The sequence below is a fragment of the Dermacentor variabilis genome, chromosome 1 (assembly GCF_050947875.1).
Source record: "Dermacentor variabilis isolate Ectoservices chromosome 1, ASM5094787v1, whole genome shotgun sequence".
Taxonomy (NCBI): domain Eukaryota; kingdom Metazoa; phylum Arthropoda; class Arachnida; order Ixodida; family Ixodidae; genus Dermacentor; species Dermacentor variabilis.
The window spans coordinates 244,944,041-244,969,935 of record NC_134568.1 but is presented as its reverse complement, the minus strand read 5'-3'; the positions used below and the strand labels follow the sequence as shown (position 1 = coordinate 244,969,935).

The window sequence follows — 25,895 nt, the reverse complement described above, 5'->3', positions numbered from 1 at the left end:
AAGTGCCTGCAGCAATGAATAAAAACAAGTGCACTCTGCACAATAGTAACTTACCCATTTTCACATTTGCAAAACTGCTTTCCTGCATAGCATAGGCATCACTGTGCCCAGTTTCGACGCCAACAAACCATAATAACGTTTTTGCCCGATCCGACTTGCAAAAGCTAGGAACCAGGTGCATATTTTGTATATTTCAGCTTTTTTTAACTCAGTACTTATACTAAATATAGCACATTATTACTTTCATTTGTGTTTCACATAAGAATTCTCAAAAATTGGCTGAGCAATTATTACTGCTATACATCCATTCAAAACACCAGTCATCAGGCTATAATTACATGTATTACAGTATCCGTCGCAACTACGTCTTGAAATGAAATAATAAAACGTTAAAACAAGACCCCCCCAAAATGAGCATATTTCTAGTGGTAATGAAAGAGTTAAGGTGTGCTGTGAATGAAAGAAGGTTTTGGTATGGTAAGCACTTGTTTATTAGTTTACATTCGTGTGTATGAATAGAAAAAAAAATTTGCTGTGCAAGAGCTGCAACATTATACAGCAGTTCCTCTTTCAAGATTTTGCTTGATTTCTGCCGTGTACTTTCCATAGAAACGATCCAGCTTTTTGTTGAACTTCATGTTGCGCTCATTGATGTAATCGATGTCCTCATCATCGTTGAAACGTCGTCGCCGGCTGTACTTGTTTCTCTTTTCAATCCTACAAAGATTAAGAATGTAATTATTGGTAAACATAATAGTTATCCTTGGAAGAAAAGGAAAAGAAAGCTTACTGTTTTTCAATGTCGTCCACCATGCGGTCTATGTCCTCCTTGGTGTCCTTGTGCAGGCCATGGATGATAGTGTCTCTGGTTGGAAACATTGCATCACCCCTGCAAAAGATAATAATAATAATAATAATAATAATAATAATAATAATAATAATAATAATAATAATAATAATAATAATTTAAAAAACGTGCTCAGAGCAGTTTCACTTTTTTTATTTGGGTAAACATAAATTTTGCTGTAATTTTACCACTTTCTGATCAGATGACCATATGGGACCTACGTAAATGCAATGCTTGCGAGTCTCAATATGGCTGTCTTTTGCAGCCATTTAAGATTTGTTTCACTACAACAAAGGTACAAATTTTGGCCGTAACGGGAAAACAAGAGAGTATGCATAAAAAGCAAATACAAAAGTTATGGCGACAACAGCGGTAAGAATTCAAAAGCCAGCATCCTGACAACTAGGCTATAGGATTTGCAGAAGGGCAACGGATCGGGCGAGTTGGTGTTCCATGGTAACAATAAAATTCAAACAGCGCTAGACGACAGGACCAGAAAGAGGTCTCCTCTGTTTGTCTCCTCCTCTTTCTGGTCCTGTTGTCTAGCGCTGTTTGAATTTTATTGTTACTATAGGATTTGCATTTTCTTTACATGCTATATGTAGACCATTGTATATAACAATGCAAACTCATGGAAGTGTGTTGGGTTTTTAATGCTGTAGAACTTGCTGCACTTGTAAGAACTTCAGTTTGGCCTAGTTGGTGTTCACTGCATATCATACTGATTGCAAATAAAGACGGGGACAGCAGAGGAGAACACAAAACACAGGCAGTATTTCACGAAAGATGATGGAACACAGAAAGAAGGGCCATCTGTACGAGATATATGCTACAGAAGAACTTCAGTTTGGCCTAGTTGGTGTTTACTGCATATCATATTGACCGCAAATAAAGACGGGGACAGCGGAAGAGAGCACAAAAACAACACGGGCAGTAGTTTCGTTTTTGTGTTCTCTTCCGCTGTCCCAGTCTTTATTTGCGGTCAAATGATATGCACTTGTAAGGTCCTGTGATAATGTCATTTACATCTGACATGCAAGCAGCAATTTCTTTGGTGGTGGCAATGAAAATGCACTACAGCAAGGTCTGTACAAACACTACACTCCGACAAAAAATTTCTTTATTTCTTATTCTTGCATCCAAAATTAGCCCACCTCTCCATGGAAATGAATATCTTTAATGCGAAGCAGCATTCTCTGCCTTGCACCAGATGTGTGGGATCCGCAAAATTTTTTAATGTCAGCTCTCCTTTCAGCAATACAGTTGTTGCTTGCAGTAGCCTATGACAACCGAACGTCTATTCCATAAGAACTTGTCCTTAAGCAAGTTGGTGTTTAGACTTACTATATATGTTGTTCCCGGTGTAAAGTACACAGCATGAAGCAAGGGAACAGGAAAAAGGCACAAAGAAGAGCCATGTGAAGTGAACATGAATACATGTCTGCACTCATTCACTTAAATTCAGAGTTAAAAAAGAAAAAAAAGGGGGGGGGAGGAGGCATGAGCAGTACTTGTCAATCATGAGCTTGTGTACAGCATTTTCACAAAATAGTGCAGTCAAATCAAGGAGCCCTTACAATATTAGTTGGGTACTAGGAATTCGTATCCTGTTACTCCATTATGTATTTGTCAGTGGCTGTTTTACACGTAGAGCTCATGCACACCAAGCACTTTGTGCATTACGATGTGGGGGTTGTCTACGAAATACCTCTCAGATGCAACAAGTCCTACATGGGCCAAACGAGCTGATGTCTAAATGACCGTCTGAGGAACCATCCGAACAATTTCAATAAATAGGATGGTGCACATCCTAGCGAGCACTGCAAAGCTTGCTCATGTGAGCTGTACTTTTTACATGTTAAGATTCTAGGTAGGAGTGGCAATAAAACAGCATGTGAGCTCATGGATGCTTATTTAATCAGAATGAAAAAGGTCCTGTGTGTGTCAGTGATATGCCGATTATATTATGTTCTGCTGAGATGGCACTTGAGGCCAATTTGTTGCATTATAGATATACATAATAGCCCTGCCACATCTGAGTCCTGTGTTGTGCCTGTGAAAAAATTGCCCTCTATGTACTGTCCTTTGAATAATTAAATCAGTTGGTAGTTCAGGCTTTGCGTGTGTATGTTTTTAATAATATCATGGGAACACTGTCTGACACAATGGTCAATGCCATGTCATGGTTTGCACCTATGAAATTAGACAGTTTCAGTATAGATTTTCAGTACACTCTTAGGCAAAGTTATACCCTTTGGAGTGTATCTCTGCCACACAACAACAATCGTCATCTGCCTTGCTTGCGTTTCCTTTCTTGAAAACGCCTCGCCCACTACTTTCCTGTCGGGAATGATATGTCATGCTGATAATGCGCATGCCGTTCGTTACTGGGGAGTACCGGGCTCACCACGCTAAAGAAAGGAAATACGGACAAGACAGATGACTGTTATTATTGTGTGTAATTTGGTGCAATTTTGCTTAAGAGTGTAGGAGTATGCAGATATTAGAAAAGTTTGAATATTCGGTTGGATAGGAATATTCGAATCAAATTGAATATATTGCTGGCTGTGCAAGAGCAAACACAGTTTTAAGAATTGGTTTCTATCTAATATAAGAATATTGAAGCGATTTTGTGCTGAATTTTGTGATGCTTTCGTGCTGCTAGTGAAATTTCTCCCGTAAAGCACACCTAGCCACCAAACGTGAAATTTTGCGGGAATGCAAGCCTCTCAATAGCAAGGGGCACGGGTTTGCGGACAGCGAAGTGCAGTTTCTTTCCTAAATTTTTTTTTTTTTACAGCGCCCCTCCCAAGTCTGAGCTTATTGCTTGACAGCAAGTGCACTGAGTGACAACTGGCACAGGGTCAAATGCTTCCGAGTTTACGGGCAGTTGATGCGGTATAATAAGGCACAGGCTGGCAAGGACACTTAGTGGGAATTACTAACTTTTCCAAGTTAACATGAGTCAAATACACAATGTTTTAGTATAACCATTACTAGTCTAGTTTTTTTTAACATTGACAATGTAACGGCAATGTTGCTACATAACAAATTAACCCTTACATTGTCAATGTTCCAAAATAACAAACTAGCCCAACCAGGGTGTCTACCAAGTTGACATTTCCAAATTCCCTGAGTTTTCTAGGTTTTCCCTGAGCACCTTTGAAAAATTCCCTGAATGAGCCAGAACTTTGTTTTATGTCAAGACAAGCTGACCCCACGTTGCCCGATGCTGTCACTCTCTAGTAAGCATGCTGAAAAAAAAAAATGAATTAATCCAGTTTGAATAGTAAGGATTAATATCTATTTTATTTAAAAAGAAAACAGAAGGAAGGTGTTAGTAATATGCACAGCGAAAGAAATGGTAAAGCCCATTCCAAATTGAGTCGAACATTTTCAAATACGAATGAAAAGGAGATGCATACATAAGTAAATATTTTTTAATATGAGCTATTTCTATCAACTGATAGCAAGCTCGATCTGTATGAGGCCCTGAACTTTGTCACAACTAAGGTTCTCTCTCAGCAGCTGGGAAGTCAACCTCAACTGTCCTGACATACTCTCAGCCCGTACGCAACATCTGTGTTGGGTTTCACTGCTTAAAACAGTTTATTTTGGTTTGGATGAGGGACACCTATATCTCAGCGTCAGCCAACACTTAGTTTCTTTAGCTCAAGCTCCTTCAAAAAGGCGGCGGCACCCTTCCTTTCTTGTTAATTCCTCAGTGCGTCGGTCCTTTCTGTTCTCATCCTCCTTCTACCACGCTTTCACCACATGGATCATCTGAAGCATCCTCTTGGTCAGTTGTACAGTCAACGTCCGATTTTTCGGATACCCTAGGGGCCGCAAAAACATCCGAAAATCGGGCAGTCCAAAAATAATGAATGCCTGTCTTTAACTGCCCTTAAAGGCTAAAATTGCCACAGGCACGCCCGAAAAAAAAAAAAAAAAAAGAAGAGAGAGAGAAAATGATAAATGAAAGGTAGGGAGGTTAACCAGGACTGAGCCCGGTTGGTTACCCTACACTGGGGAAAGGGAAAGGGGGACAGGAAGATTAAAAGAGAAAGTCCACTGGGGATATCAGTCGGTCAGTCGATCACAGACGCTGACTCAATCTGGTATCGTTCAAATATCGCAGCAGCGCTTTTGTGGCCTTTTGTAGCTGCGATATGCGAGGCCATGGTCCCAAGATCTTGTTCAAGGTGAACGGCTTTCCATCTAGCTAATTGAGAGCTGCGCAGAGGTCTTGCCTTTCATCTTCAAAAGATGGGCAGTAGCACAGTAGGTGTTCTATGGTTTCCTCGACACCACAGGCATTGCACTCGGCGCTATCAGCCATTCCAATCAAAAATGCATATGCATTGGTGAATGCGACGCCCAAGCGTAAGCGGCACAGCACTATTTCCTCATTTCGCGGAAGACCTGGTAACAGCCACAGTTGCATAAAGGGATCGAGGGAATGCAATCGATGTTGAGTGAATTCAGGTGTGTGCCACTTCTCCAATGTCAAAGAGTGCGCTAGCTTGCCTAAGTGTTGGGCTGCATCGGTCCGCGATAAAGGCATAGAAACAAGGGTTGCTCCTTCGTGTGCTTTCCTAGCAGCTTCGTCAGCGAGGTCGTTGCCGGAGATACCGCAATGACCAGGCAGCCACTGAAACACGACGTCGTGTCCTTTTGTGATCATGTGATGGTGCATTTCTCGTATCTCCGACACGAGTTGTTCACATGACCCGCGACGAAGAGATGACAGAAGACATTGTAAGGCCGCCTTTCAATCGCTCGAAAAAGCTCTTAAGGCCTGCCACTACACTTACTAGGCATATCGGTGCTCGTACTGTGACAGGAGATGGGGGTGCACGTGTGTATAATTAAGGAATACATACTGTGTCCCGTGACAATTGCCCCTTCCCACGCTCGTTATGTTTCACCGCCTAACACTAATGTACTCAGGCGAAGCTAACTTTCGAAGACTGACATTACACAACGCGCTGTGCTCTGCGAGCTTCAAAGCTAATCGCGAGGATTACAAAGGCGGAGTCGGTGCCACTGGTGATAGCGGCGAATTCTTTCAATGAAAAACACGGCACCGCACGGCAAGAAGCTTAATAGCGAACATAGAAGCAGCTAGGCCTAACGTTGCCGCGGTGGTGGTTACGGCTGCCAGCGGATCTGCGTGAGAGAGTGCCGGTTCGAGGCGGCGAGATAATCAAGATAGTGGCGGTGGCGGCTTTGATTAATGCCATTTAGGACCTGCCGCCAGGGCAATATACATTGACTATATGGAGTACGTGGTGGTGCCGCAAAGCCGTGCAAATTATCGGGCATGTCCGAAAAATGGGGCGTCTAGAAAATCGGTCGTTAACTACTCTGGCAATACATCGTGCCGATGACACGGCGTCAATGACGATTCGTTGCGATTCCTCTGTTACTGGAGCCAGCATTAACACGACTTTCGTTCCCTTTCAATAATGTTACAGCTAATTTTCCCTGATAGAAGCACAAATTCCCTGAGTTTTTCCAGACTGTTCAAATTCCCTGAGAATTCCCGGTTTTCCCGGTTTTCCTGGTTGGTAGACACCCTGCCAACTTGCTAATAAACGCATGCGCATGTCATTATTCAATATTCATATTCGAAAATTTTGATGTTCGCACACCGTATGTCTTGGTTGTCTGTGCAAATGCACATGAAATGGCTATGGTCATACTATACGCAGGCTCTGAATGAGATATTTAATGGTGTGTCCCATATGGCAAACACATGGCCAATGCCAAATGCTGTGGCATCATCTGGCATATAGAAATGAAAGCACTTTCACAACAGCTTTAGAAATGTCTGGCAGCATAATACATATTTCTGACCTCAATAGCAAACATCGTTATTTTATCCTCAAAGAGAGATGAGACTAAGTGAAAGCTGATTTTACCACTTGTCTGTTGCTGCTGTGATGAAGAGCAAGTAACTATGCCAAATTCAGATTGAAGCGGGAAGCCTTGGCATCGCTATGTTGTTAAACTAGCCACACAGAACCTACAAAGCTGACTCCAGAAGTTAGTGAGTGCACATAACAAGCAAAGATAACAAGCAAAGCTCTTCATAGCTTTCTCTGCATGCACATTTTGTACCCACTATTGTATAGCATATGCAAGAGCTTTGTGTTCACCGTATTAAAACTGTCCACTAGCGAGGGTAAACACATGCATACATCGCATCCTCTTGTGTGAGCATGGTCGGCTAAGCTATACCATCCAGCTCAACATAGTTCCTGCAACATAGCTCACCCCCCCCCCCCCCTTGTGCCTGTCAGTTGGTGCTCCTGCAAAATTATTACATATTTGTACGGCTGTACATGAACTCTCAACTGTGCTGAAAGTCCTAGTTAAAAGTTTCGATGTGTCCTAGTGTATCTGCAGCTGATGCCACGAGTGACCCAGTGGTCATTGAAGGGCTGCTTCATGGTATTGTAATCGCACCACCAAACTTGCTGGTGAAGAACAGAATTGTCTGTCACAACATGTTTTGTAACTGAAAGCTGCGAATTTCAAACAGGACTGACATTGACTCTGAGAGGGTTGTACTGTAGTTTGTTTCAACTGATTACTGCCTAAAGGTTCATGCCCTTAACAAAGAATCTATGCATAATGCTGGAGTTATTGAAATGAGGGAACGGAGGGCTGCAATTCTTGTGAAAAGTTTCACGTGATGATGTGCAGAAAGTGTGGCCACACTCTGAAATGTAATCTATAAAAGGTGTAAAAGCCAAACCGACTACATATAGGTAGTTCCACACCAGTTAGACACGTCTCTCTCCTCATTTAACACGCCACAATAACTATACAGCAACACCCTGTTAACTAGAAGTTGTGAAAACTGAGAAAAATTTCGAGAGAAGCGAATGCACGAAACCATAAGCCCCTGGCTTCGCATAGACAGCACAGAGCCTTTCAAAATAGGAGCCAGTAGGCGCTAAGTTTCCTACAAGGCTTCATTAATTATACCAGGAGCGGTATTTTGGGTAAATCACTTTTGCAAGATATTGTGCGACTCGGCACCTGACACATCGGGTGTCTACAGGCAACAGCGATCCTTGCATGGAGGCAAGCAAACGCTGTTGCATGTAGTATACCAAAAAGTACATCAGCCAGGAATCCCACCCCAGGCCTGCAAATTAGTAGCCATGCCTTCTGCTAGATTATATGCCACTCTTTTATCCACCGTTCTCAGCTGGCTTATTTTATTGATAACAAGGGTGGAGCATCGATATGACCACTGACAAAGTGGGATAAGAAATGGGATTGGAAATTCCTCGTCTTGGCGAATGTAGTGCGGAGATACACAAACATAGAAACACAGAACACGGCGAATAAGCCAACTGACATCGTTCCGCGCGCACTTGAGCATGCATGTTGCGGTGGTCATGTGTACCTTCTCGTGCTTAATGTGCTTCGTCAGGGGTCAGAGCAACACTCCGGCCACAGTATAAAGGAGATCCCAGATGGCTTTGAACGGTAGATGACAAGATTGACATAGAATAAAGTGGAATTTGCTACAAACTTGCAGTCTTGTCACTTTTTGGCGATGTCGCAGCTGTGCACAAAGTACGAAAGCCTTTGGGTAGTTACTCTTTTTCGACATTTTCGCAGTCGAGATTTTGAGATATTTGGAGTACGGCACAAAAGCATTTTGAGATAAGAGGTGAAACTACATGAAGTTGACATCAAGCCAGGAAAAAAATTTTGACTTCACCTATATTCAAGATATCAGAGTTCGAGTTAACAAGGGTTTACTGTGGTATGCTGCTGTTGAGTCGATGTGCTGCTACAACTTGTTGGAGACAGAGGGCAGAAAAGCTCATGTAAGGTTTTGGTGCATGATTAAGAATTCCATGGTCAATAGTAGTTCCGTTTCCTCCACTATGGTGTTTTTTATTTAAGTGTTGCTCTGGAACGCTAAACCCTAGAAATTTTTCATTTATTTGATTAGAAAAATATAAAATCTGCTGACTTGTAATGTATCCGACATGATTCAGTGTTAAAAAATGCTTAGCAATATCTGCCAAAAGAGACTAAAAGCAACAGCTTGATTTTGGCGAGTTGGCTCATATTGAAGGTAAAAAATCGGTACTGTAGCCATCTAGCCGTTCATTGTAATAAATGTGCATGTGCCTGGTACCGTTTAACCTGGTACTGTTGAGCAGTACCAGGTTCCTGTAACATGCGAAAACCGAAAAAGAAATTGTAGAGCCTTACTGTATAGAAAAAGCAAAAGATAAATTTGTAGAAACACCTGTACCTTTAGTGCCACCTGTGTGCATGCCTGTGAATCAGAATGTTCTTTTTTTTTTTTTTTGAAAGATTATTAATGGCTGGTGCTTCTTTCAATAAAGTTGGCAGACAGCGCTAGTCCTGTTGCGAGTTTCTTTTTTGTCCTCGTCATATCACGCTGCTTCAATATAGCTTCAAGAGCACAAGCAGTGCCTAGGTAGTATATTCCCAATGTTACCATGTGCCATTGAAGCCTGACAAATTCTGTATAGTTTACATCCATCCTGCAGACAGACATAAAATACAATTGTAACCTTTAACAGCAGCACCAAGATATCAGATTTAAAACAAAAGTAAGTTTGGGAAATGGAAACGACAGCATTAACTTCAAGTTCGGAACACTTCTTAAAGAATTTCACTGGCTATATGTGTGCAAAGAGATGGAAGAACAAACTTCATTTGTAAAAATGAGCTGATGGTAGAGTCGTCCGAGGTGGGTGGCGGCCCTAGTCCAGGATGCCGCAGGCCTGAGCCGATAGCTTGGCCCTGTTCACCAGACAATGCTGGTCTTCACGTCTCGGGCTTTTCAGCTGGGCCTCCCAGTGCTCGACGGTTAATCCAGTTATGTTTGGTACCGATGGGTTGTGCCCATATTCCCATACCATGTGGTAGAGGGCATTGAGTGCAGATCAGAAGGCGCACTTTAAGTGTAGCTCGCAGGATACATGACGTGCAGCAGGATGCCGTGCGAGAATGTGCTGGTCTGTAGTTTGCAGAAAATCTCCGCCTCTTCTATAGTCACCTTGGCATGCAGGGGCACGTAGGTTCTCCTACCCAGTCTGTAGTGGCTCAGGACGTCGCTGTACATCTTTGAGATGCCATCGTGTAGGTCTACCGGGGCTCGTGAAGCCGGTGGGATAGCTGGGAGAATGGGATCTTGGGCAGCAGCGTGAGCCGCTAGATTACCTGCCAGGGACTCATGTCCTGGGACCCAGACAAGGTATATTAGTTGAAAATTGTCCAGTTTCTCGAGGATACTCAGGGCTTGTTTAGAAATGCAGCCCTTTTGGTAATTCCTGCATGCTGTTTGTGAGTCATTGATGACTGTGATGTGATTTCCTCTCGCTTGCCCATTGTGGCCACCAGAGCTACCGCCGTTTCTTTTGCGGTGTCGATGTTTGGAGCATTCATAGAGGCCACTGCTACCTCTTCTCCCTGGCCGTTGATCACGCTGACAGTGTGGGCTGCTCTGTTCTTGTACTTTGCCATGTCAGTGTATCTGACTTCTCCACTTCTTGGTCCTTCATAGGCCTTAGGTAGAGATTGTACTCTTGCTTAAGGAGTGTGCATTAAGGAGTGTGCAATGGAAGTCGGTGGAAACTCCGTTAGGCAGGATACCACTAAACTATCGCAGGAGACGAAAGATCTGATCAAGAAACGCCAATGTATGAAAGCCTCTAACCCTACAGCTAGAATAGAACTGGCAGAACTTTCGAAGTTAATCAACAAGCGTAAGACAGCTGACATAAGGAAGTATAATACGGATAGAATTGAACATGCTCTCAGGAACGGAGGAAGCCTAAAAGCAGTGAAGAAGAAACTAGGAATTGGCAAGAATCAGATGTATGCATTAAGAGACAATGCCAGCAATATCATTACTAATATGGATGAGATAGTTCAAGTGGCTGAGGAGTTCTATAGAGATTTAGACCATACCAGTGGGAGCCACGACGATACTAGAAGAGAAAATAGTCTAGAGGAATTCGAAATCCCACAGGTAACGCCGGAAGAAGTAAAGAAAGCCTTGGGAGATATGCAAAGGGGGAAGGCAGCTGGGGAGGATCAGGTAACAGCAGATTTGTTGAAGGATGGTGGGCAGATTGTTCTAGAGAAACTGGCCACACTGTATACGCAATGCCTCATAACCTCGAGCGTACCGGAATCTTGGAAGAACGCTAACATAATCCTAATCCATAAGAAAGGGGACGCCAAGGACTTGAAAAATTATAGACCGATCAGCTTACTGTCAGTTGCCTACAAACTATTTACTAAGTAATCGCAAATAGAATCAGGAACACCTTAGACTTCTGTCAACCAAAGGACCAGGCAGGATTCCATAAAGGCTACTCTACAATAGACCATATTCACACTATCAATCAGGTGATAGAGTAATGTGCAGAATATAACCAACCCTTATATATAGCTTTCATTGATTACAAGAAAGCGTTTGATTCTGTCGAAACCTCAGCAGTCATGGAGGCATTACGGAATCAGGGTGTAGACGAGCCGTATGTAAAAATACTGAAAGATATGTATAGCGGCTCCACAGCCACCATAGTCCTCCATAAGCAAAGCAACAAAATCCCAATAAAGAAAGGCGTCAGGCAGGGAGATACGATCTCTCCAATGCTATTCACAGCGTGTTTACAGGAGGTATTCAGAGACCTGGATTGGGAAGAATTGGGGATAAAAGTTAATGGAGAATACCTTAGTAACTTGCGATTCGCTGATGATATTGCCTTGCTTAGTAACTCAGGGGACCAATTGCAATGCATGCTCACTGACCTGGAGAGGCAAAGCAGAAGAGTGGGTCTAAAAATTAATCTGCAGAAAACTAAAGAAATGTTTAACAGTCTCGGAAGAGAACAGCAATTTACAATAGGTAGCGAGGCACTGGAAGTGGTAAGGAAATACATCTACTTAGGGCAGGTAGTAACGGCGGATCCGGATCATGAGACGGAAATAATCAGAAGAATAAGAATGGGCTGGGGTGCGTTTGGCAGGCATTCTCAGATCATGAACAGCAGGTTGCCATTATCCCTCAAGAGAAAAGTGAATAATAGCTGTGTCTTACCAGTACTCACCTACGGGGCAGAAACCTGGAGGCTTACGAAAAGGGTTCTACTCAAATTGAGGACGACGCAACGAGCTATGGAGAGAAGATTGGTGGGTGTAACGTTAAGGGATAAGAAAAGAGCAGATCGGGTTAGGGAACAAACGCGAGTTAATGACATCTTAGTTGAAATCAAGAAAAAGAAATGGGCATGGGCAGGACATGTAATGAGGAGGGAAGATAACCGATGGTCATTAAGAGTTACGGACTGGATTCCAAGGGAAGGGAAGCGTAGCAGGGGGCGGCAGAAATTTAGGTGGGCGGATGAGATTAAGAAGTTTGCAGGGACGACATGGCCACAATTAGTACATGATCAGGTTTGTTGGAGAAGTATGGGAGAGGCCTTTGCCCTGCAGTGGGCGTAACCAGGCTGATGATGATGATGATGTACTCTTGCTTGCCTCCTTTCTCTGTTGTGTTCCGAATGCATGTTTCACTGGATGCTGGCCACCACGATCTCCTCTGTCAGGGGTAGAGGGACCCGCTGTTATCTGAATTCATATTCCACTGGGTAGCCCACTCTTCTTAGCGCGTCCCTGCTGGTGCTGATGAGCTTGAGTCACTCTATCCGACTCATCTTGTGGGCCTCAGCTAGTTCCTCCCAAGCATTATGGATGCCCAGGCTGAGTAGCTTCTCCGTCGACGTCGTCGGGGGAAGCCCCAGTGCCAGTTTGTAGGTCTTTCGTATGAGAGTGTTCACTTTGTCCCTCTCGCTGTTCTTGAGACCCAGGTACAGAGTGCCGTAAGCTCATTATCAGGGCTTGTATTAACTTTATCGTGCCCAGCTCTTTCATGCCATGCTTTCTTTTAGTTATTCTTCGCACCAGGTGAGTGACTTGGGTAACTGTTGCTTGCAGCTTTTTAATGGCGTTGAGACTGGCACTGTCCTGGAAAGTGAGGCTCAGGATACAGAGTGCGTCCACGTTGGGTATGTTGACTCCATGCAGGGTCACTGTTGAATCCGGTGTCTCCTGAGGAGGCCACCCTTTTGTCCTCTTTTGGAGGATTAGGAGCTCCGACCTATCCGGGGTGCAAGAGAGACTGCAACAGTGTAGATAACACTTGGTCCTGTCGATGGCTTCCACACGGTCAGGTTGTCCACGTAGATTGCGTGACGAATACCCCTGATGTTGTCCAATAAGGTTTGGCAATCCCCTCATTGCTGTACTGAAGAGCAATGGAGAGCTCACTGACAGCTGGGGGGGTTGCTTTCTGCAGTATTTGAATCTTGTCAGTCCTGAGGTTCCCCAGGCCTATGGTCGCTGTTTGACCCATCAGGTCCCGGACATAGTTGTACGTCCACCGTTGGTATGTTGTAGGCTGTTTAGCACTGCTTCGTGGGAGACGTCGAATGCCCCCTTCACATCAGTGCCGGGATGGCATTCTTGTGGTGTGTTCTGAGGCCAACGGTGACTTCTTTTAGCTGTAGCAAAATGTCCTGGGTGGAGAGGTTAAGCTGGAAACCGAACATAGTGTTCAGCAGGTGTTCCCCTTCTTCCAGATAGGGCAAGAGTCGATTGTGGACCATGTGCTTGAAGAATTTCCCTGCACACGATGTGAGGGAGATTGGACGTAAGTTCTATAGACCTTTTCATCGGGCAAGGAGGATAGGGTGCGCGTAGAGCCTTTCCTCCTCTCTGGCTTGGGCGATCTGGCGCGGCGCTGATTGAAAGTATTGCTGTCGCGTGCTGCGGAACGATTTCGAGATGTTTTAGATCCTACTTTGTGAAATTTACACCATGTCTGTTCATATAAGGTCGTCAGGGCAGCCTTTCGGTGCATCGGTAACTACAGTAGGCGGCAATATCTCTTGGGGGCGCAAAAATGTGACGCGCTTTATCAGCCGCGGTGTACGCACATTATCAGTCGTGGTGTGTGTATGTGTTGTGAAGTATTTTGCGTATACCGGTATTAATTCAACAAAGAAAACTGGTGTCTCTGTATTAGCAGCTTGAAATGGTAAATCTGCTCACTATCTTATCGCTTGGCGTAGGGAGTAAAACATAAAGCACGAGCGCATGCTCGTGCACGGCCAACCTAAGGCAACCACGAAACATCTAAGCAGCAGGCGCTATCAAATATTTGTGATGCAACGGCCTTGTTCTTGCGCATTTCAAGTCTAGTAAGCTTCAAATTACCATACGTCTACGCTAGCCTTCCTGCATGAGGCCGATGGCGCTGCTCAAGCCAGCGATCACTGTGGTTGGTGAACCAGCACAATACATATGCAAGTTGTGTGCTTCGGCACTGCCTTTTTGGCCTGTATACAGCCATAATATATGAGAGGGATCGCATAAAAAGAATGCGATGCCTATGTTTGAGGACATAATTTCCGTAATACGTGTGAGTGCGTTGTAGAGAGTGGAACAAACTCAACCGAAAGCAAAATTTGGTTATCATCCTCTTTCTCGAAAAAGCAAGAGAAAACGGGCTAATGCCGCAATACGACCTCGCATAGTCACGCCACACAACGTTTATGAATATATAACCGCTGATGCAGTATGCTTGGACCATGTGGTATATAGAACGAAGATATCTGTAATCCAGCACCTACCACTGCTTAGGATGCTCGCACAGTTCGTAAACAGTCCCTTTGCTGGACAAGCTTAATTCAGACTGTACGGTATGCTGCTATTACTTGCCAAAACTATTTTATTCAGGGGCGGAAACCTCATCCATTGAACCAAGTAGTCACGCAATGTAACCTGCAGCGAACAGTTTGAACGCTTGTCAAATTATAACATCACAGCTCCTATCGTAGCAGAACGGTACCCTCGCTGCTACGATCGTCGAGTATGTTTCATGGCTCCTAAACCGCAGCTTAGCAATAGAGGATAATACTGCAATAAGGTCACATTAGTGATTAGAACATTCAGAAATACACAATTGATCTCCAAGGCTGATCATAGGCTCAAATATGCGTGCACACATCGCGCTGCGTGTTCTGTCGACCTCAACGCCAGCAGAAATTCCGGCCATGATGGCTTAAACCACTTCAGCACGCCTCACAGAACCGTTTACCATGTAGAAGACGCACGCCATACTAAACAGACCGCACGACCGCGAAAACAAACGCCAGAACCTACCGCCAAGCGTATACCTGCCATGCAAAAGACCGCTTTCACCCAAGCCAGTATGGCGCTGCTCATAGGCGGCGCCACTGCGTTCACAATATAGCGGCGCCTACGAAAAAAACGGTCTATAGCTTGATGGGCTTGGCAGGTTTCGGGATCATCGTTACGTCCACATGCTTCCAGGAGGCCGGTAAACTGCCGATCGCCCAGCTTTTATTTATTTACTTTAGTAAACTCTCCGTTGCCCTGTCATCCAGGTAACGGAGGGTGTTATTAATTTTGTCTTGTCCGAGAGTAGTGTTTCTTGTGAGGTTTCTTAAAGCTGCCACAATCTCCAACTTAGTGAAAGGTTGGTCTAGACCCGGGTTGGGTTCCCCCTTGTACTCCGGGTGGATGACAGGCTGCACCTTCCATTGTTGCTTGTCTCTAAGGTATTTCTCGGCGACGGCTTCGAGTACTTCTTCCTCAGTGCCCTGAAAGTTGTGTATAAGACTTTGTATGTGTTGCCTGGTGACAGTTCTTGATTTCGTCTTGGCCAGGAGGGACTTTAGAATGTCCCAGGTTTTTCAGTCACTTAGGGTTCCCTGTAATTCGTTGCATACTTTATTCCAGTTCTGGCGTCCGAGTATTTCAGCATACTCCTGCCCCTCTAAGGAGATTACGGCAATGTGGATCTTGAGTTCGCAGTTTCTCTTCTGCTTCTTCCAGTGCTTCAAAAGTCCTCATCTGGCCTCCCAGAGGTGAAGTAGCTGTGTGTCAACTTCGGGATTGTCTGCAGCGAGTTGGATGGTCTTTGTATACGTGGTAACCAAGTCCATCACATTTTGGTCCACTCCTCGATGTCCTCGAGGCTTCTGGTGTGTTTGTCGTTTCGGACGGTGGACCAGTCCGTAATTTTGGCCTGACCTACTCTTTTAAGGAAATAGTTCGAATTTTTTTTTATCCTTCAATTATCAAATTGGAAACATAGGGTGCTAAGCATATTCTCTAATGACTAGTTCTATTTTTCTTTTATGTCACTACTATGTAATGGCGACAGCATGAGTACAGAAGGATGCGGCACTTCTTCCACAAAGCAACTTAAGAAAAGTAAAACATACCACTCTTTAAACACAACTTACATTTCTTCCTTTTTCCTTTCATAGTGATCGAAGTCTGGCTTGATCTGCTTCACAAGGCGTTGGTACTGCCGGACAGTTGCTGCCTCATAATCTGCAATAATGAGAGCAGAATGATCTTAATTTGCACATGTTCGAAAACGGGTTTTTCTTATGGACATATAAACCAATCAGTACTGTCGCATAATAAATCGAAACGAGACAAGTCCGCAATAAGATGGAGGCTTGAAGTCATTAGCAGCAGTCGAAGGAGTGTAGGTTTCGAGAAGGGCAGGACGTACCTGAGAAACCAACGTCGGGGTTTTTTCTTTTCTTCTTGCGATCCAAGCGTTCTGCTTCATCAGCACTGATGTTCAGCAGTTTGATCCGTGAGTAGTCTTCACCTCGCTTAGCAGCATCCTACAAGCGAAACCACGGACGATTATGGCGCGGCCTCAAATAATGCACTTTTTCTTCCGCAGCACGGCTAACAGACCCTAGAAAAACTTGAAGAAACTTATTTTTTTTTTATGAGAACGCCGGTTACCTCATACTTCTGCTCCTCTTCTAGTTTGTACTGTGCCCACTTTTGCTTGTTTTCGCAATTAGATGGCAGTTTTGATTTCCTATCCTCTTCGATTACTTCTTTGTGGTTCAGCGTTCTGGCTTCATTCTACAAAGCAAGCCGCAACCAGTAAGCAATTTTCACAGTATGGGTGGCTCGTCTATGTGAAATTCATTACAACGTCAATATGAATCCAGCCCAACACGCATAGCACTTCAAACAGCAACAACACTACGACGCGCATTACTCACCCGTCGCATGTGAAGAGTGCGTAGACGCTCCAATAGCTCCGATCGCTTACTCGACGTAGACGAACAGGGCTGTCCGTCTGACATTGTGTTCAGGGAAGTTGTGAGATGCAAAGGGCACTTGTTACATTAGAACACGACAAGCAAGTGCACGTAATAACTAGTAAGCCGCTGACCGCACGGGCAAGTTACTACACATAACTTACAACAGATTTACTACTGTGCGCGAAAGAGGGCGAGAGTGGCTAACAGCAAAAGAAAGGAAAATAACATTGGTTGCCAGATAAAAAAAGGAAAACTAAACCGTGCGGCTTGAGCCAATACTTGAGCTTATCCATGCTTGAGCTGCTTGATGCCATCTAAGTCGTTTAAAATTTATGATGTTCTAGTTAAACAAAGATTTACATTTGATATTTAAGTATTATGATCTGATTTAAAAGTAATTTGCTGCAATTGTGTGTTTATACGATTGAAGTACGCACGTTGTTTGCAAAAAAGCCAAACCAAGACAATACAACCTCCATCTATAGCCGAGAGGGAAAATTCTCGGTTTCACGTGTGTCTGTGTGTCGCTGCCAGTCTGAATTTGGTGGGAACCTATCAAACGTGACAGTTACTCTTTTCGTAATGGGCAGAAAGCGGCAAAGGAAAAGGCAAGGGAAGGCACCCAAAGCAGAAAAACCTCAAAAGGTGCGCTCAAATTTTGCTTGATTGAAAACTTTTGACGTTGTATCTGTTAACTCGAACAGGTGCGCTCAAATTTTGCTCGATTGAAAACTTTTGACATTGTATCTGTCAACTCGAACTCATTTTGGTAACTCTCGAAGTGCTGTTAAGAGCGCGCAAATTGTTCATTATTGATTTCATTTTGCTGTTGGAATGTTATCTGATGCTGTCAACGGATTAAACTGTACAGCCAAATATGCGCGACAGGCTGGGCTAACTAAAATCAAGTGTCTTTCAGTAAGTGATATGAGCGAAACAGATCATTCATGTAATCAACTATTGAACTGCTTATTCCTTATTTGCGTTATCCGAGAGCGCGCATTATTTCATAAATTATTTCATTGTGCTAGCTTTCTGGTTAATTACGTCAGTAAATTGTTTTGCTCGAAAAGGTTCACGAGAATGGCGGGCCTCCTTTGTACACCGAGATTGATAGGAGTAACGAAGCCTTCGAGAAATACTACAAGGTAAGCTTTTTTTTTTCTAGCATGATTTTGTCTTTTTTTTAATGTTAGATTTTAGGGTTTACTGTCAACTTACACAGGACCCAATGCGTCTGTTGTCATTGAGTGCTATTTATAATCACGCTATCCATAGTGTATTGTGTCACATATGCATTGTGAAGCAGGAATGTTAACTTCCATTTTATGAGGTTATGTACGTTCGCAGTCCTTTCGCCAAATAAACTCGTATTATATTATGATGCCATTCTGCAGACGAATATTCTTACTATAGGAAATAAAGTTTTTGTACAATAAGGGAGGGTCCCATGTTAGGAAGACAATTTTAATGTGAGATAGTACACGCTTAATGCTGTGAAAAAGAAAACACATTTTTTAGAAATCATTTTTTTCTTTCAAAAGTGGTAAATTTATCCCTCACGCCAACAGTCATAACTTACAAATAAATCACTTTATCTCGTAATGCTTTGGTATATATGTAGGTCTACTAATGTACTGTGCTATGGACTAGTATGAAGAATGTCTGATAAGTGTTTGGGAAATTGTGCTTGTTTTGAAATAACATGTCATAATATAAAAAATCTTGAGTAAATTTCAGTAATCCTGATGCATTGCTCACCTTAATGTGTAAGAAATCAACACGAAATGTTTTAAAAGAAAATTCTTGAGTGGAACTTCATCGTTGTTGGCATTACAGAAAAAGGAACAAATTTACATTTTTCGTAAACAAGATTAAAGATTATAAGTTGCAATGTATACAAGAAAACAAAATGCTAGAAGGATAAAATGCTCCAGACTTGTAGCAGGACCCCCCTTGAACGTTTTTCTTGTTTTGTCACACTTCTTCATACTTTCAAGCATTGGTGCACTAACTGAGACTTCTTTGCCCATGTGGTTGTGTCATTATTTGCGGCATGCAAGCCATTGCTTCGGCCACTTTTGCTCCCTAAACTGTGCTATCAGGCTGCTAGTAACACAAAAGTGATTTCGCTTGCAAAGCTGATGGACACTACATAGTGGCAGAAGCAATGCATTACTCCTTGAATGTCGGTACTTGGCACTCTAAATACATGCAAACACATCAGGTTGTTGTGGTGCCCCTTGTGAGACTTTACAACTAATTATATCATATTGTTGTGATTTCAAAAATATAATATTGATATGAGGAAAAAATAATGGTAAAATGACATCTCACTAATGTAGGACAGTCAAATTTATCAGCAGGTAATTTTCTGAAGGAATTGCTATTTCAAGAGTGGCATCATAACCTTAAGTGGGTTCAGAATTGCATCATGAGTCTACCTGGTGTCTGTAGCTGTACAGGCCCTTGGAACCTTTGAATATAATTGAATTCAAAAATGTCATTCTCAAACCGTGATAGGCCTGGAGATTTTTTTATTTCTCGAAAACCCGCAAGTCTTGCTTTAACACTTGGGTTCTTGGTCTCGGTACCAATAAAGAAATTGCAACCACACCTAGAAATTCGATTGGCAGTGGCAGAATGACTGCCTGGGCAATACTTGCCAACTCTCCCAAACTTTCTCATAATGTTTTTGAATTTGGGCCTGTTTTACGATTTCATGAAGGTTGCATCAATTTTTACAAAAATGCTGTTCTCAAAGAAGTTTTGCTAGTGGGTTTTTGAACTTTCCATTGAAAGTCTCCTGATTATCAAAGGACTCAAGAGGGGTACTTGCTTTGAGTAAGTTTATACAGGCAAGTTCCTGAAGCAGGCAAAATCGGCAATAGCAAAGTCGGGAAAAGCATTATGATCTGTGTGTTCTCACACTTCACACTTCGCACACTGCCAAATTATGGATAGCCTCATAGTATACGGTAGTACAATATGTAATGCCATAGTACTTCCATCATGGTACTTATCATAGTAGAATATGTCCACTTTCCTCTACACTAACCCGTGCCATACGGGTACACTGCTCAGGGCCTAAAGTTTAAGGCCACTTGCAGCATAGTGTGGTCTCATAACTCATTCAGCCGTCAAATACATACTCTTACTTACAAGTTAGCAGTTATGGCGGCACATGATGCACGCGTTTCCGAAGTTATCTGAAAAATTTCTACATAAACAATGGTCATCCACTACACTAGTGTAGGAAACCTGTATGTGTTTTCTTTGTAGCTTCATGCTACAATCAAGTAAATGACAATAATTATTTTTCCTTTTCATGAACCTTCCTTTACTTTGCGGACTTCCGTAGAACTGATTTGCCATATTCAGTGTCCCTGTACTTCAAATTGTTGTTTACTTCGGCTTCACTCCGCGATCTGCTAACATCCGTTTTAGCTCAAATGGAAGAGCAACCGGCCCGGAAAAGCGTTGGTCGTAGGTTCAGTCCTCGGACCAGGGTGAATTTTTATTCAATTACAACGATTTCTTTCTGTGAAAGCCATATATAGGTTTCACTTATAGTTTCGTGCTGCAGTCAAATGGAGGGTAATCTTACCTTTCATGAACGTTCCTCCCCCTTGTGAGCTTTTGCAGAACTGATTTGTCATGATGGTGGTTTGTGGCCATGCTGTAGACTCAGCCCCCCCACTAGTTCCATGCAAAGCACACCTTCATTTTTCAAAATATCAAATCAAAAAGCAAAAATTATAAGCAAGAGCCACTTTGTGTCATTAATCATTAAGTCTAGTAAAAGTGATAAACCTTGTCGATGTGGCCTGCGAATTAGATTCATGCTGACATATTTTTTTTAATAGTGAGAGCACAAGAGTTTAAATTTGCTTTTCTGTTGTTCAGTACGGTTTCTGTGCTCTGTTATGTTTTTAGTTCATAATACCTGACCTGCATGAGTGAATGTACATGCATTTATGCTGTTACTCTAATGGCCTTTAGCTCCAGTTCTGCTCTTTTTACATTCATTTAGAGAAATACATAAACCAATGCAACCATATTTCAACATAGTGCATTTTTCCTCACCCTAACCAGGCACAGGATATAGTTCCAGAAAAAGAATGGGATGACTTTATGGCTGCTCTACGTCGTGGACTGCCGGTGGCATTCAGAATTACAGGCTTTCTTCCGTAAGCAGCCATTTTCTCTGTCTCACAGTATTTCACAAGCATGCTAAATCTTCTAAAATATTGAACTATTTTCCTCACCATGAAGAAATGACATCTCTTCTTGCCAAGATGCATAGTGCTGCTTTGTTCTGTAGTTGAATCACTGTTAAGTAGGGCACAAGACTGTAAAAATGGCCATGTTACTAATCTTATAGCTGATAGTTATTGTTCACATGCAGCTGAGCGTGTTTAGAAGTTTGCATTTATAAAACCTTTTCCTATAAATCATTGCTTGCTCTTAAAACATGTGACATGCTTTATAGATCATTTCCAATTATTTTCTTTAGCAGATCATGGCTGCTTTATTTAGCATGATACTGTATAAGATTGTGAAGTTGGGCTAGCTCTGTCGCGGCACTTCTTCTGTCTTTTTTTCTCCCCGAAATGTTGATGTGATAATTTCTCCCTCAAAATTTTTCTCCATATGCTTTGAGTTCGTGCATACTATTTAAATAAAGGCACAGGAGTTTAAGGACAACAGTACAGTCGCCCAAATCTTTAACTGGTGTGCGGGAGCGGCGACTTTTCCGGGCGTTTTCCGGGCGTCAGCGCCGTATGACGCGGCGAGGCTGGAAACAGCCTAGTAGACGATGGGCCCAGCTGAGCGCGCTTTGTCCGCATGCGCTTAGCCTCAGACTGTTTCCAGCCTCGCCCCGTCAAACGGCGCTGACGCACGGAAAAGTCGCCGCTCCCGCACACCAGTTAAAGGGCCCCTGAAACGGTTCGGACAAATTTTGTAGACGCGTAGGGTACAGCTTAAGTAGAACATTCGCACCACAATTTAAGTGAAGCGTTACGTATTAATTGAGCTACAAGCGATTAGAAGTTACCCTCCTCCCCAGCCACGCTTTCCCTCCTCAACTCGTTCGCCAAGCGAGCGGGGCTAAGCTCCGCCTTCACTGGTCCTGCGTCACGATGCGACGTCACATCGTCCACTTCCGTTGTTTTGGAGCCCGCCCCCGCCCGCGCGAAACTTCTCCGCTAGCCGCTTGGCTGTCGACCTCAAGCGAGAGCTATCGAAGCAGCGTGCATTGCGAGCATTCTGTCGTAGCGCCGAACGTGTCTGGTATTCCGTTAACCACAGGCAAGCTGGTCATTTCGGCAAATGACTGGAGGCATAAACTCAAGCTGATGAAGGAACTTTGGCGTAGACGTACGTGAGCGGCCTGATCGGTCTGCACGGTCCAGACACTTGTTGGCGCAGCGCTTAACCAGCCAAACAAAGCGCTAATATTGCTCTAACCAAGTGTAAAACATTTTAAACATTTATAAAAACAACGTGTTGATGATTACACTCCTGCGAAAAATACGCACCAGCAGCAAAGAAGAATACGCTTCGTTGCTGCTACTGTGTATGGTTGAGCTCTCTGCCACCAGGTGGCTGCACCGTGCAGACCATACACATTTGCCCTTCTGCTCATCTCGGCCCATCCCGTTACGGCACAGTCAAGCGGCCAGACCCTGTCCCCTTGCGCTTAAGTTTGCCCTAATACGGGACTCGCGAAACGCTATTACGTTAGTAATCTTCCGGTGTAAAGTGACGGCCACAAACGCGCAAATCCTGGCGCCGATCGTAAAGCGGCAGTCCGATGCGCAGCAGCCAGTTCGCTCGTACGCTGCCTTGCAGAGGGACACGATGTCGCAGCTTGACATATTGCCAGTCGCTACGTTTGCAGTCCACAAGGCAACAAAGTCGAATCATAGTGCTCGCGAAAAGACTGAGACCAACTCTGACCGCGGAGCTCTCGTCAAAATGGAGTACGTTGTAACACAAGCAGACGACACTTGCTGTGCGCCGGAAGTGCTTAAGTGTACTGAAAAATTGTTCTTGTGCATTCTCTTTATGCTACTTTCTTTGTATAAAAACAAATTAACTAACATTCCAACTATTATGAAGATCATTTGTTTACCATAAAGTTGGAAAAATTATCGATCACGCGCCCTGGTCAGCCAATCGGATAGCTCGCCCCACTGACGTCATATGGGTGATTTCGGTCGTATGGGTAGGGGCGGCTTAAAATTCCGCCGAGCACTGCGCTGCGATCGGCAGCGATGTGCATTTTCAAAACCTTATAATAAATTACACGCTTTACGCAGAGCACTTAGATGTGTCAATTAATGATCAGAAGGACCTACTCTAACGACTCAGTACGTTTGTAGAAAATCGTCAAAAGCGTTTCAGGGTCCCTTTAAAGATTTGGGCGACTGTACTTCACTGGAGCTGCTGCCTACAGTGCATAATTACACACCAGATAGCACAGTTCACATATGAAGTCTGTAGCACAGTGAAACAGTATTGTGAAGCAGCCAATGTTGTACAAAGTAACTATGACTTCACACACACTGTAATATTAGAAATAAAAATATTAAAATAATAGCTAATTGCTAAAAAATACTAATGCCACATATTGCTGCAATGCCATTATAAAGGACTGCATTTATGCACTGCAGTGACTTAAGGGGGCACTAAAGAGAAACATTGACTCAATTTAGTACTTTTAGTAGTAGCTTAGTCTTTAGTTTAATAATAAAGTATTCTTTGAAAACTCTGTTGCTATTAATTTCACAATAATAGGTTGATTATTAGAAATGGAAATGAAGGTCAAAGTATCTTTTTCATATTTGAGCTGCGTTGGCTCAGTAAAAGTTCGCAAAACATGCCTGGCACCTTTAGAACACAATGTAGTCTTTTTTTACTAATAAAGAATTGACTAGACCCTAGCAGACGTCATCAAAAGTCATGACCACTGCTGGATTTGAGCAATGCAGCTCTCTAATATTGTTCTCTGACTTGATTTGAATGTTATGCTGTTGGCTTTGTAAAAGTGAATTGTTGGTTTTACTTTCCTGTGTGTGGTATACAATGTTTTTGTTGACTTTCCTTTTTTACCTTATTTATTGTATACTGTGAGCAACTTAGCTGAGTGAAAGCACTAGTAACAGTGTGAATGTATTTTGCTATGTCTGGTATTGTATACACCGGATGATGCTGTTTTGTCTATAGCCAAAGTGATGCTACCCTACTGCCAAGTTTGTGCAGGACACTGTCCTGATCCATGGGCAATTCTATGTATTGCCCGAAAAAGTGAATAAATAAATAAATAAAAATATTTGCTATATGTGTAAAACTATGCTCATGCCTCTGTGCCTCTCAAGGGTTCCCAAACAGATGGCCTTGGAGAATCCCAGTGGCTTCCTCAAGTGTCATGAGCACCCTCTGTCTTTATTTCCCAAATATATCTACAATAATGAGTACGGGCTGGGGGTCCTCAGTAAATTCCACACTAATATTGTATCACAAAATTTATCACAGAAAATGCAGGATGGTTACGAGTGTGTAACACAAATGTTCAAGCATTAGCTGTGGTGCAGGAAAGACTTTGATCTCGAGCTCGCTGAATCGCTAGGGGGTCTGAAGGTACTGCTTCCTATATGACATATCAGTGTAAAGGATGTTCCATAGCATGCTTGTTTAAACTACTATGCTCTGCTATGCGCTCTGCTATGCTGCTACATTGGCCCTCACAATCAGTAGCAGCATAGGAGATGAGCGAGCAAGTCGAAGCAAGTGGCAAAACTTCTCATAGTCCTGCTCCTACGTGACTACTTTCTGCATCATAATATTGCAACACAGTAACCTCCTTGGAAACGAAACCAAAAACTTGCTGTAGAAGAGCTGTTAAATTAATTAAAGCGCTCCGAGCCTTGCCAATCTTTTTTCCAGGGTTAAGAGGTCTAAAACCTTCATTCAATACAAAAATCTGAATAGTTGAAAATACCATGTCAGTATTTTAATGCGACATGCTGGCAAACGCCCATGCACATCACTAACACACTAAAGGAAAGGTGAGGCATGACCGTGGCATGGCAAAACTTCCGCGATACTGCGGGCACAATTGGTTTTGCCGCCCGTGATGTGCGACGCGCTGGCAAACTCCTGTGCCGCCACTGACTAACAAAGGGGAAGGCGAGGTGTCACTGCAACGCCGCAAAACTTCCACGATACTGCAAGCACAATCGGTGGGTTTCACCATCTGTGATGTGCGATGCAGCGGCAAGCACTTGTGCCACCTTTGACTGACTCACAAAGGGAAAGGTGAGGTGTGACTGCAACAGCAAAACTTCCACAATACTGCAAGTGCAATCGATGGGCTTGCCCCCGTGATACATGGAGGGCAACACCATTTGGTTTTGTTACAAAAAAGTGAACTTTGCGTCACATCATTGAACACTGCTTTCTCATTGATGGAAGCACACGTGGCGTCACATGCGCTTTCACCAATGGAAGTGCGTTCCAGTGCCTTTCTCGTTCACCTCTCTCACTGCGGAGCGCGCCAACAGCACAAAATTGTGCAACGAGCTAAGAAAAGCTAACACTTTAAAATTAAAATAATATTGTGCATGTTAAGTACAAAAAGTAAGACGAGTGGCGAATACTGGTAGCATTACAGAAGTGAAAAAAAGATGGCAGTAGTTTGTGGGGTTCTCACCCATAATCTTGGGACAAAGGAATGATAACACAGTAGTGCAAACAATCACAAGGCCATTTATTGCACTTTTCATAGACTAATGCCCGCTGGCCGGTTTACTAGCCACAAAACATGCCGATGGGCGTGCGACAAATCGAGGAAGTCC

General features: G+C 43.3%; 2 protein-coding genes across 5 annotated transcripts in view; one reads left to right on the top strand and one right to left on the bottom strand.

Annotated features, from left to right (window-relative positions):
* Positions 1–473: 473 nt before the first annotated feature.
* LOC142560503 (pre-mRNA-splicing factor SYF2) lies at positions 474–17,246 on the bottom strand. Its single transcript, XM_075672663.1, has 6 exons — positions 16,990–17,246; positions 16,721–16,846; positions 16,476–16,593; positions 16,198–16,288; positions 791–889; positions 474–717 (listed from the first exon to the last, which is right to left on the bottom strand). The coding sequence occupies exons 1-6, from the start codon at positions 17,071–17,073 to the stop codon at positions 552–554; spliced, it is 684 nt and encodes a 227-aa protein (XP_075528778.1). The 5' UTR covers positions 17,074–17,246; the 3' UTR covers positions 474–551.
* A 276-nt stretch (positions 17,247–17,522) lies between these two features.
* Nsun2 (tRNA (cytosine(34)-C(5))-methyltransferase Nsun2) overlaps positions 17,523–25,895 on the top strand; it is a 159,546-nt gene continuing 151,173 nt past the window's right edge. For all 4 annotated transcript variants that reach the window (XM_075672634.1, XM_075672627.1, XM_075672617.1 and 1 more), the window contains exons 1-3: positions 17,523–17,676; positions 18,105–18,179; positions 21,127–21,221. In XM_075672634.1, coding sequence (XP_075528749.1) covers positions 17,614–17,676; positions 18,105–18,179; positions 21,127–21,221 — 233 coding nt within the window. In that variant the 5' untranslated portion in view covers positions 17,523–17,613. The remainder of the gene's footprint in view (positions 17,677–18,104; positions 18,180–21,126; positions 21,222–25,895) is intronic.